Source organism: Mesoplodon mirus (assembly GCF_964341445.2).
Source record: "Mesoplodon mirus genome assembly, chromosome: 6".
NCBI lineage: Eukaryota > Metazoa > Chordata > Mammalia > Artiodactyla > Ziphiidae > Mesoplodon > Mesoplodon mirus.
In genome coordinates this window covers 32,410,639-32,423,580 of record NC_138982.1, presented here as the reverse complement: position 1 = coordinate 32,423,580, position 12,942 = coordinate 32,410,639, and the positions used below count along the sequence as shown (strand labels likewise).

Here is a 12,942-nt window from a genome sequence, read left to right as displayed (position 1 = left end):
TATGTTGTGCACTTAAAAGTTTGGTAAGAGGGTAGATTACATGTTACCACAATGAAAAAAAAACCTGGTTATTGTAAGCAATAGCTCAAAAAATAATGGGGACATGTTAAAAAGATACAGGAGCCTGTTTGAAAACACTCTTACTGACAATCTGGGGCAATCTGAGTGTTAGTATAAATAATGATAATAATGCATCATAACCCATTAAGTAAAACAGGAATCAGTAAGTCCGTACTAACAAATGAAGAAGTACTTCACTAAGGTTGAATGCCAACTAATAAATGTAGAAGGAATGATGTAAGTTAGAAAAATCACTATTTGACAAATGATTAAGGCAAGAATCCTCAATGGATGCTACTGGATGAAAGTTTGATTAATAGGATGTTTGTGTAATTTCAAAGTATCTCCCCACAAAATGCTTAATATTTACAAAGGTGAAAATAGTAAGCTTGTAGTGAAAACTCTGATAGGCACCATCTTTAATCAAACTTAACATCACCAGTAATGGGACAAACTGACATCATATGCCTGCTCATATTGTATTGAGAAGGATACAACATCCCTTTTGTGGTATTCCTGCCAAAAAAGCACAACCTGAAACTAGTCATGGGAAAGCAGACAAGTCCAAATGTCCAGAGGGACATTCTACCAAAGTAACTGCTCATACTCTTTAAATATGTCAAGGCTGTAAAAGACAATGAATGACAACCGGAGGATCTGTTACAGATTAAAGGAGGCTAAAGAGATAGGACAACTTAAAATGCAACGTATGATCCTCGATTGGATGGAGGCCAGAATTTTTTTTCTATAAAGTACAGTGTTGGGATAATTGGCAAAATGTGAATAAGATCTGTAGATTAGATTATAGTATGGTTTCAGTGTTAATTCCCTGATTTTGATAATTATACTTTGGTTATATGAGAGACTGACCTAGTCCTTAGGAAATATTTAGGAATAAATATTATTTTTTAATAAATTTATTTACTTATGTTTGGCTGTGTTGGGTCTTCGTTGCTGCGCACGGGCTTTCTCTAGTTGCAGCGAGCAGGAGCTACTCTTCATTGCAGCGCACAGGCTTCTTATTGTGGTGGCTTCTCTTGTGAAGCACGGGCTCTAGGCACGTGGGCTTCAGTAGTTGTGGCACAAGGGCTTAGTTGCTCCCCAGCATGTGGGATCCTCCCAGACCAGGGATCGAACCCGTGTCCCCTGCATTGGCAGGTGGCTTCCCAACCACTCCTCCACCAGGGAAGTCCCAGGAATAAATATTTAAATATAAAGTGGTATCGTGTCTGTAACTTAATCTGAAATGGTTCAGACAAAAAGTAATTATATACATTTTTTTTGAGAGAGAACATGGCAGATGTAGTAAAATGTCAACAGTTGGGGAATCTTGGTGACATGTATACAATTATTTGTACTATTATTTCAAAATAAAGAATACAAAATAAATTTGGAGGAAATGTGCCAGTATGATACTGTTACAGGGTGCTTTATTTTGGTTAATTTTCTTTACCTGGTTTTCTGTAATATAACCTAATGTGTGTGTTTTTTGGAGAAATGCTGTATATAATCTTACAATTATGCCATTATTTATCTCAGATAGTATACTAATTTTAATTTTGAAAGATAATTATTGTGGTAGTTGTTTTTAGATCTAGCAGCACAATGGTTTGGCTTTTTATTGTGGTCCTGGCCAGGACACCGACATAGATATTGTGAAAGGAAAGACCCTGAGGGGGTCATGCAGGGGCCAGTGGAGCTATGTTACATGGGATCTTACTTCCGCCAGTGTTGGTCCTCACTGCTGGCTTTATGACTCCATCATATTCTAAGTTATCTTAAGGAGAAGTAAAACTTTTTATCAACCCAATTTAAAAAAATGTATTCTCAGTAGCATTCTTAGAAGGAGAGTGTACATATTCAAGCAAATAATAGAATATTGTAAAACTCCAGAAAGTTTAATAGTTAATGCTCAAAGCTGTCTTGGGATGAAATATGTAAACATGTCAAGAAAAATCCTAAAGGTAACTGCCAACAGTGACTACACCTGAAGGCTAAAATGAGGGAGTGAGTAGGGAATATAATTGTGTCTTTTAAAAGTTATATTTTGAATAGAGATTATATTTATATGGTATAAAGTTTTTAAGATATAAAAAGGTATACCATGGAAAGTTTCCCTTCCTGCTTTGTCTCCCAGATTCTGTTTCCCTCCCTGGAGGCAACCACAATTAACTATTTCTTTTGTAACTCTCAAGGTATTGGATGCATGTAGAAGCAAATTTTTTTCTTTATTCTACACAAGAGGTAGCCCACCTAAGGTATTTTTTAAATCAAAAATTAAAAAAACAACATATGAGTTTAAAAAGAAAGATTGAGAGAATGAGATATAGATAAAGAGGAATGGTAGAGTTTTCATGTGCTAGTCTTGTCAGGCATTCTAAAGAACGTGGATAAATAGAATCAGAGTTATGGACTCTGCCCTGTATCTTGAATTAACTTGTATGTTTTGAAGAACTGGGGAATGTAGAACATGTTCAACGGTTGAGTATAGTCCAAACTTACTATAGTAGATACTTCTGATTAAAATAATATCTCAACTTCATTTTCAGCTTAAATAGACTTGACACAAATGTATGTGTTGCTTGCTTGACATTCTATATAGAACAAATTATTTATAAGAGTTCAATTATAATTGTGGGTTTTATTAAAAATTAATAGCATGGTACATATATAAAATGGAGTATTGGGGCTTCCCTGGTGGCGCAGTGGTTGAGAGTCCGCCTGCCGATGCAGGGGACGCGGGTTCATGCCCCGGCCCGGGAGGATCCCGCATGCGGCGGAGCGGCTGGGCCCGTGAGCCATGGCCGCTGAGCCTGCGCATCCGGAGCCTGTGCTCCGCAACGTGAGAGGCCTCCGTACCACAAAAAAAAAAAAAAAAAAAAAAAAAGGATTATTATTCAGCCTTAATAAGGAAGGAAATTTTGTACATGTTACAACATGAAGATATTGTGCTAAGCAAAATAAGCCAGTCACAAAAGGACAAGTAGTGTATGATTACATTTATATGAACTTCCCAGAATAGCCAATTAATAGCAACAGAAAGTAGAAGGGTGGTTACCAGGAGCTTAGGGGAGGAGGGGATGAGACGTTAATGATTAATGGGTACAGAATTTCAGTTTGGGAAGATGAAAAAGTTCTGGAGATGTATGGTGGTGATGGTTGCTCAGCAATGTGAATGTATTTAATGCCACAGAACTGTATACTTTAAAATGGCTAAAATGGTACATTTTATTTTATGTATGTTTTACCACAGTAAAAAAGGGAACAGAAACAATGAATAACATTTCAGGTTTTGTCCAAACAGCATACTGAGAATGTAATAGAAAAAATATTTGTATATATACTACAATATAATGCATTATGTCGTAGGTATTATCTTCAGGAAAGCACACTGGACCTGCTAAATTAACAAGTGGAAAGAAAGGGTAAGTACATAAAGAAGTTTACAACTTCAGGAAATCTCAAGAGATTTTCAAGTGTTTGGGCTAGACTAAATTTTTCCTACCCCAGAGAACTAGATGGGTCTCTACCTTCACAAAAATCTGGGGAGGAACTTTTCATATCTTACCCATGTTGATCATTTTAGTCTTTACAGTCTTCATAAAGTCCTGCATAAATCCATCTTTTACATGGTTGGACAAACTTTCTTATCCAATCTTCGCTGGAAAGAGAATGTCTATTTATAATATATTTTGGGAAAACAACTTTTTGTGTCATATGTAAAGATATTAACAAACTTGTTTTCTAGGACCCATTTGAGAAAGATATCCCGTTTTAATGCAGATTCTGGCTATCCCACTCATTCTGATTCAGAAAGTCAGGTAAGATTAAACTGAATAGATACAATATATGCTATTTTAATTAGTTTTCAGGTAAAAGCTAAGAAGTGGGAATAAAAATTCAAAGGTAAAGTATTAATTGCTCTAATGAAGAATGAAGACTTTTTGCTTTAAAACAAGTCTTCTACCAATAATAAATTGCTTCTAAATAAGAAAATTTTTAAATTACAGGTTTTTTTTCCTGCATTAAAATTTTGTGTACAAATTTCTAAATGACTTTCTCCTTGCAGACTGAACCTATACAAGGGCTTGATGGTTGTGCTTCTTTGCTGCGGGACATTTTGAGAAATGAAGATTCAGGTTTTATTTTTTAAAGGCTTCTTTGCTGATCACCTTTTCTCAATTAAGTAGTTCTCTTAATGCTAATGAATTTTTGTTTTAATTATTAGTAGGTTCAGAAATAGCATATTCAGAAAATAGACATTACCCCAGACCTGTAGAAAGCAAACGATATGGATCTAAAAAGAAAGGACATGAAAAACATACTGTACCTTCTGTAGTCTGGAAGGAAATTTGTAAGTATTTTTTTCTCTTATTTATTTAAATATACTTAATTCCGGGGGTTTTGATAAATTATTGGGATTATGCAGTTGGATTCATTTTAATAACATTGGTTATTCAGGTGTGTGTGTGTGCTTGTGCTTTTTTTCCCCTCTATTCAGCTTCTAATCACTGAGTAGTTACTTTCCCAAGAAGAAAAGTAGAAAAAAAAGTGACGAGGTTTGTAGGAGGAAAGGTTCAAATTCACTTTGACATTTGGGAGGTATACAGAGTTATCTTTGTTCTCCCTGCCCCTTGTTTTCATAGATATTCACAAATTGGTTGTGTTTCATGTGTATATTTATTGTTTTAAAAATACTTTATGTATATATATATATATTTTAAGTAGGTTCAATAGCTCAATTTTTGTGCTGCACAGTTAGAAGACATGGTAATAGGAAGGTAAAATTCCAAGTTGGATAAGATATGTAAGGAAAGAAGGCCTGCCACTGATTGATGGTGACTGTGGCCAAGGATGTTTTATACCCTCACAGTTAATCTTGCTGACTTAATTAAGTATAATAATTCAGCAAACAGTTTAGGATAATCAAGTTTTGATTATGTTGTTCCATAGAGGCCTATAGAACAAGATAGCCCAAAATGGAAATGAAAAAGTCCATAATGGGGCTTCCATGGTGGCACAGTGGTTAAGGGTTTGATCCCTGGTCCAGGAAGATCCCACATGCCATGGAGCAACTAAGCCTGTGCACCACAACTACTGAGCCTGCGCTCTAGAGCCTGCGAGCCACAACTACTGAAGCCCATGCGCCTAGAGCCCATGCTCCGAAACAAGAGAAGCCACCACAACGAGAAGCCCGCGCACCGCAACTAAGAGTAGCCCTCACTAATTGCAACTAGAGAAAGCCCACATGCAGCAACGAAAACCCAACACAGCCAAAAATAAATAAATAAAATAAATAAATGTATTTAAAAAGAAAAAATAAAAGTCCACAATGGGAATTCAGATGGTCAAGAATGGAACCATCTAGTTCCACAGTACAGGTGGGCCAAAAATATTAACACAGCAGTGCATGCTTAGATTCAGCTTAGGCAAGGAGTGAAGTCTAGAAAATTATCTACAGCAATAGCCCTGGGTATTAAGAGATCAGGATCCAGGCAAAGAGGCTGAGAAAACGAGGGCAGAACATTCATAGGACTGGAGGTTGATGTTGCAGGTGGTCCTGAGTCAGAGAACTAAGGCAGAGGAAACAACTTACTAACCTATCTTGGAGGCCAGTCGCATTTAGCCTCGTATTGTCTTGACCTGCTCTGCTCAAGATGACAGTCTGTAGCCAAAGGTGGCCACTGAACATTCCAAGTATGGCTAGTACAACCAAGGAGCTGAATTGTAAATGGTATTTAATTTTACTTAAATTTAATTTTAATTTGAAAACTGGTACTTGATCCAGTTATTAGAAAACTTTTAAGTATGTTTGGAATAACTTGGGTACATGAATCTACTTTTTTCAGCTGTAAATTTTATTAAATCTAATACAGATCAAGGATTTCTGATGCAAATTTACCATCCAGATTGAGATGTGCTTAATAGTAAAATACACAGTATGCTTAGAATATTTAATGCAAAAAATAAAATATCTTAATGTTTAATGTTAATTACATATTGAAATGTTAATATTTTGGCTATATTGATTTGAATAAAACATGAAAATTAATTTTACCCATTTTTAATTTTTTTAATATTGCTACTGGAAAATTTAAAATTGCATATATGGTTTACATTATATTTCTATTGGACAACATTGGTCTAAACCAGGGTCAGCATACTACAGCCAGTTTTGCTTTATAAATAATGTTTAGTCATTTATTTTGTAAATAAAGTTTTATCAGAGCACAGCCATACTAATTCATTTATGTATTTTCTTTTTTTAAAAGTATTTATTTATTATTATTTTTTGGCTGCATTGCATCTTAGTTGTGGCACACTGGATCTTCGTTGAGACACGTGGGATCTTTTGTTGTGACCCGCGTGTTCTTCATTGTGGTGCGCAGGCTTCTCTCTGGTTGTGGTGTGCAGATTTTCTCTCTCTACTTGTGGCGCATGGGCTCCAGGGTGCGTGGGCTCTGTAGTTTGCAGTACGTGGGCTCTCTCCTTGAGGTGCTCAAGCTCAGCAGTTGTGGTGCATAGGTTCAGTTGCCCGGTGGCATGTGGGATCTTAGTTCCCCGACCAGGGATCGAACCCACGTCGCCTGCATTGGAAGGCGGATTCTTTACCATGGACCACCAGGGAAGTCCCTCATTTATGTATTTTCTATGGCTACTTTTGTGCTGCAGTGGCAGAGTTGAGTAGTTGTGACAGAGACAATCGGCCCTGCTAAGCGTAATATGTTTATTCTCTGGCCTTTTAAGAAAAAGTGTGCTAACCCCTGGTCTAATTCTTAAAGTAGAATCCTATTTTGGGGGCCCAGTGGACAAAGAAAGGAGTGGTAGCGCCATCTACCTATTCCTCCAGTCTCTTACTTTTTTTTCTCAAGGCAGGTTATTTTTTTTTTTTTTTGCCTTATAACAAATTTAATCAGTTATACACATACATATGTTTCCATATCCCCTCCCTTTTGCGTCTCCCTCCCACCCTCCCTATCCCACCCCTCCAGGCGGTCACAAAGCACCGAGCTGATCTCCCTGTGCTATGCGGCTGCTTCCCACTAGCTATCTACCTTACGTTTGGTACTGTATATATGTCCATGCCGCTCCTTCACTTTGTCACAGCTTACCCTTCCCCCTCCCCATATCCTCAAGTCCATTCTCTAGTAGGTCTGTGTCTTTATTCCTGTCTTACCCCTATGTTCTTCATGACATTTTTTTTTCTTAAATTCCATATATATGTGTTAGCATACAGTATTTGTCTTTCTCTTTCTGACTTACTTCACTCTGTATGACAGACTCTAGGTCTATCCACCTCATTACAAATAGCTCAATTTCATTTCTTTTTATGGCTGAGTAATATTCCATTGTATATATGTGCCACATCTTCTTTATCCATTCATCCGATGATGGACACTTAGGTTGTTTCCATCTCTGGGCTATTGTAAATAGGGCTGCTATGAACATTTTGGTACATGTCTCTTTTTGAATTATGGTTTTCTCAGGGTATATGCCCAGTAGTGGGGTTGCTGGGTCATATGGTAGTTCTATTTTTAGTTTTTTAAGGAACCTCCATACCGTTCTCCATAGTGGCTGTACCAATTCACATTCCCACCAGCAGTGCAAGAGTGTTCCCTTTTCTCCACACCCTCTCCAGCATTTATTGTTTCTAGATTTTTTGATGATGGCCATTCTGACTGGTGTGAGATGATATCTCATTGTAGTTTTGATTTGCATTTCTCTAATGAGTAAAGATGTTGAGCATCCTTTCATGTGTTTGTTGGCAGTCTGTATATCTTCTGTGGAGAAATGTCTGTTTAGGTCTTCTCAAGGCAGGTTATTTTTTGTCCAGGGCACCCTTCCTCAGGGAACTCTCATTTAGAATGTACATGGCTGGCAGTGGTGCCGTGGTAGCAACTTGTTGGATTCCAGCTTAACTGTTTGTTATCAGAGTTCCAACAGAAAATAGATGGCTACACTCAAATTAAGATAATTCTAAGATGGTTTATTTACAAAGAAACTCATTACAAAGGTGTGACTAGAGTATACGGAAACCACAAGGGATTGTGCTAGCCCAGTGCTAGCAGCAGGAACAGAGCTTTTATTGTCCTTAGGCCTTAAGGAATGAGGTGAGGAAGAGGGTACCGGGACTCAAGAGATACTGTTGTGTAGAGTAGGCTGCCTGAGAAGAGCAGTGACAAAGCCAGCCCAAGGTGGCCTCATAGAGAGGGAGTTGGGAATAAATACTTTGAATTCATGCTTCTTCCTTTCCTTGATAATGCTGAGACTCCCATTGGATTGGACCCACCTGGAACCCTGTTGTATATCTGGTCTGGGATTTGATTTTCATTCTTACAACTAATAATTTAGCCTTACTGTGTCATGCATGTTGACAGGAGACACAAGACTCCGGGTCAGAGACAAAGGACTTTATTACTCATGCACATCAGCATATTTGTGTTGGTTCTCCCTCGCTGCCATTTCCCACTGGGATGATGGGATGGACCCAGGTGGATGCTGCACATGCTGTAGGTTTAAGCTTCAGCTGACAACCGCTGAGCTTGGGGAATCCACTGATTTTGTAGTAAGCAGTAAGCAAGCCTATACTTGTCTCGGGGGAAACATCATCTTATCCCTCAAAGTTGCTCAGTACAAACACAACCCTGAGAAGTGGCCCAGGTAAAGACCTTAGGTCAAGGCCTTACTTTTTTGGTAGACCCAGCAAGACATGTAGGAGCAGAAGAGACCCATGAAGGAATGTCTCTTAACAATGTAATCCATACAGATTAGCATCCCAGAGAGAGCAGAGCAGGGCGGAGACGGGTAGAAGACGGGTTTGGGGAAGCAAATGAGAGAGATCTAGCATTCTGGGTCCCTGGCGTTAAATTCTTCTTCGGATTAGAGTCAGATCAGCAGTTCTGGCCCGTGATCAGGATATAATATTCTTATTGTCATTTCCCCTACACTTTCATCCTCAGAAGGAAGGACCTATATCCCATAGGAGAGTCTCCTTTAGGGTTGTAGTATTAGAAGTGGTTCTCATTGACTTACTCCTAAGGTTGACTCTTCAGAGACAGAAGCCTCTTTCCCTTTGCTTAAATTACTCTTTTTTAGTTTACCAAACTGTAGCACTGTCTAGAAAGGATCATCTTTTTTTTCTTTTTTGTGGTTAGCAGCTGTTAACCAGTACAAGGTTTTTGCTCTGTTGGCACAGTGCTCAAAATACACAAAAACCAAACTCAGCACTTGCTTTCTTTTCCATCTCTCCATAAGTGAGATAATCATAACTAGAACTTCAGGACTCTACTACAGCATGTTAACTGGCATCTATGTATCATTTTAACTTTAGCATACATTATCTTACTATTTGGTGTTAACTGTCTTCTGGGGCTTGGGCTCCTTACTTACTTTCTGTCTGGTACCTGCCTGATCACTGAGCGTCTGTGGAGTCACACTCACCCACCCCGTTGCATACTGGGAGGAAGGAGGCAGAAAGGCAGTTCCAGAAATGCGTTGAGAGCTTGCTTGAGAGTGCTCCTGACACTCAAAGAAAAAAAACATTTTTTTAATAAGCAACTTTTTACATTTTGATAACTGTTGAATGCTGTGGGCATGTGACCTACTTTCAGTATCATGTATACATTTCTGCCCTCACCTTGGGGAAATAAACTGCTACTGGCAGAATATTTTGAGCTTTGATTGCCCGTATCAAGGCCAGGTGTTCTTTCACGTATTTCACATTATAATAGGCATCCAGCAGCTCTTATCCACAGTAGATGTCTGTTCTGTATTTGGGTGGCAGGAACTATCTTACCTATCAGACAATGCTTGTACATTCAAGCAACAGTGCTGTACAGCAGCTAAAATTCAAGGACAGAAAAAGTTTTGTGGACTGAATAAATAGTTATCAACTGACACCAATTAGGCATTGCTGTCCTAAGCTGTTTGGTAAAATGTTTATGTAGGGTGCTTTGTTATAGTGAACAAGAGCAAGAAATATACTTCATTTGTACTTGTGTAGTAACAGGCTTATTTTGTTGTTGGTTTTTTTTTTTTTTTTAATTCTAAAATTGTGTATCCATTTATGGTTTTTAACTTGTCTTAGATAAATTGCTTTAAGATTTTGTCTCTTAAATACAGATATACAACATTCTCAGTAGAGTTTCACATAGAGTGAGTTAATAAAGGAGCAAAGTAAGTCATGTTAATTTCTAAAGCTTTGAATTTTAAGAAGTGTTTGAGGTTTATTAATTTATGTTGGATGATGCCATCTGCTGGCAAAGGCATAATATTGTAGCTCAGCTTCATCAGAGATTGTGAAAACGATCCCTTGAAAAGTGAATGAGTGCCAATGCTTGGGAACTATGAGTGTAAAATCTGAGAATTCCTCAAACCAGACAATTCTTATCTTATGGGACCAAAAGAAACCCAGGAGCAGAAGAGAGACCTAGGAATCAGGAGGAAAGGAAGAGCAATGTGCTGGATGGCCGTGGGCTGCCTGTGATCTCACCCTTCATCATTTTAGATGTCAAAGTTAAACTATTTTAGGACGATGCTTTTCCATTTGATTTATTATAAAATTGTCTTTCCACTAAGAAATAATTTTTTTTTTACAGAAATGTTTATTAACCAATTTGTTGTAGCTCATATATTCAGAGAGTGAAGAATAATTGTTACTGCATGTCACCTCAGAGGGGACATGGTTAGAGATATTTTATTGATAGCAGTTGGGAAGATTTGTGAATATGAAATATTTATTTGTCCGTATTAAGACTTTGTAGCCATTTGGTAATAGATATAACATTTATTGAGTTCTCACTATGTGCTAGACATTGATACTTTACATGTGCTATTTACTTTTCACAACAATCTTATGAAATAGGTAATGCTCTTATCATCATTTTTCTGATGAGGAAGAGGAGGCCAAGAGAGGTTGAATAATTTGCCAGAAGTTATTCAGCTAGTAACTGTTAGAGCTCATATTCAGGCCAAGGAAGTATGTTGACAGCAATAGATTATCTCAAAAGGAAGAGTATAGCCCAAGTCAAAATGGAAGCATCCAATATCTCCAACCATTTTCATAGTCAAATATTAATTAAGTAGTATTTTTCTATCTTTATTGGTTATAATATTTCATCTGCCTTTAACTTTTTGCTTTTACTTGTAAGTTTTATGCTTTTAGCAATGTTTTTATTTTCAATAAATTGTATATGTATTTGGGGAATTCCATACCATTTAAAAAAATTTAACTTTTCACTTTTTAAATAATTAAGGAGTGACTCTCATAAAGCAAGTGCATAAATTTCAATAAATTTTTGCATATTGGGTACACCCATATAGTCACCACCCAGATGAAAATATAGAACATTTTCAGTACCCTACCAGGCTCCTACCCCTCAGTATTCTCACTACCACCTATCTGCTCATCCTTGAGTAACCACTTTTCTGACTTCTATCTCCATTAGATAGTTCTGTTATCTTTGAACTTCATGTAAATGCAGTTGTACACTATGTAGTCTTGTGTCTAACTCTCACACAACATCATATCTGTTAATTTCATATAGGTAGTTTGAGTATATCAGTAGGTTGTTCTTTTCCATTGCTGTATAGTTTCAGATGACTATACCACAATTCATCCATTTCTACTATTCGTGGCTATTTGGGTGTTTTCAGTTTTTGGCTACTGCAAATAAAGCTGTTGTGAACATTCTCGTACACATCTTTTAGTACAGGGGTCCCCAATTCCTCTGCCCACGGCCTGTTAGGAACCGGGACGCACAGCAGGAGGTGAGCCGCAGGTGAGCCAGCAAAGCTTCCTCTGCCACTCTCCATGGCTCCCCATGGCTCCCCATGGCTCCCCACCGCTCCCCACCGCTTGCATTACAGCCTGAACCATCCCCCCGCCCCTGGTTTGTGGAAAAATTGTCTTCCACGAAACTGGTCCCTGGTGCCAAAAAGGGTGGGGATCACTGTTTTAGTAGACATAAACACTCATTTCTGTTAGGTATATACCCAGAAGTATAATTGCTATGTCATAGAATATATATTTAGCTTTGGTAAGCTTTTGCCAAAAGCTGTAGATTTTTCTAAACTTACTTTGTACTCTGATAACCTATGATCTACCAAGAACACTCTCATTTCTATTAATAGTCTTTAAAAAAACATTTGGGAAGGGGATCTTATTAGACAAAGAAATAGATTTTGATAGTGATCTATAGAGTAGTGCTATGTAGAAAACTTGTTTTTCATGTATTAGTTTATTAATACCAGGTTTCTACTTTGTACTGCTTTGTACATAGATTAATACAAGACTCTGTGGGAGAAAGTAATGAAGTATAAATACAGTCCTGCCTAAAGAAGCTTATAGTTTAGTCAGTAGACAAGAGAATGAAAGATAAGCAATATAATACAATATGCAAGTGATATATGATTTGTATAGACAATATGTGCTCTGGGATGGTGAAGAGCAGTCACTAGACTAGAATGACTGGAAAAGGCTTCGTGGGAGAGAGAAGCCTTCAGATGAGCTTTGGTGAGTAGGTAGAATTGAATTGGAAAGAATGGTTCATCATGAGTAATGTTTTGGGAAAGTGAGAAAAGCTTGTTTTAGGTGTCTAAAATGGCCTGACTGGAATGAAAAATTTCTTAGTTGAGGGTGATGGGAAGATGGTTGGAAAAGTATGTCGTGGTTAAGCTTTGGAGACTTTAAATGTCAGGTTAAAGTCTTGTCTGAGAGCCCAACATGTAGATTAAATCCACTTTTATTCTCACTCTAAAAGCTCTGATTTATTTTTTATTATTATTATTATTATTATTATTATTATTATTATTATTATTGTCAAAGCATCAGAATTGTACAAGGTATCTGCCTTTTCTTTTGCATTCCCTTTCTCAAGAGCA

The 12,942-nt window shown here is 37.5% G+C and overlaps 1 protein-coding gene across 4 annotated transcripts in view; it reads left to right on the top strand.

Annotated features, from left to right (window-relative positions):
* CCDC14 (coiled-coil domain containing 14) overlaps positions 1-12,942 on the top strand; it is a 52,508-nt gene that overhangs the window by 3,519 nt on the left and 36,047 nt on the right. For 2 of the 4 annotated variants that reach the window (XM_082624533.1, XM_082624531.1), the window contains exons 2-5: positions 3,430-3,485; positions 3,809-3,881; positions 4,130-4,199; positions 4,292-4,414. In XM_082624533.1, the coding sequence (XP_082480659.1) occupies positions 3,430-3,485; positions 3,809-3,881; positions 4,130-4,199; positions 4,292-4,414 (322 nt within the window). Of the gene's footprint in view, positions 1-3,429; positions 3,486-3,808; positions 3,882-4,129; positions 4,200-4,288; positions 4,415-12,942 lie in introns of all 4 variants that reach the window. The other 2 variants (XM_082624532.1, XM_082624530.1) reach the window with 1 other exon arrangement.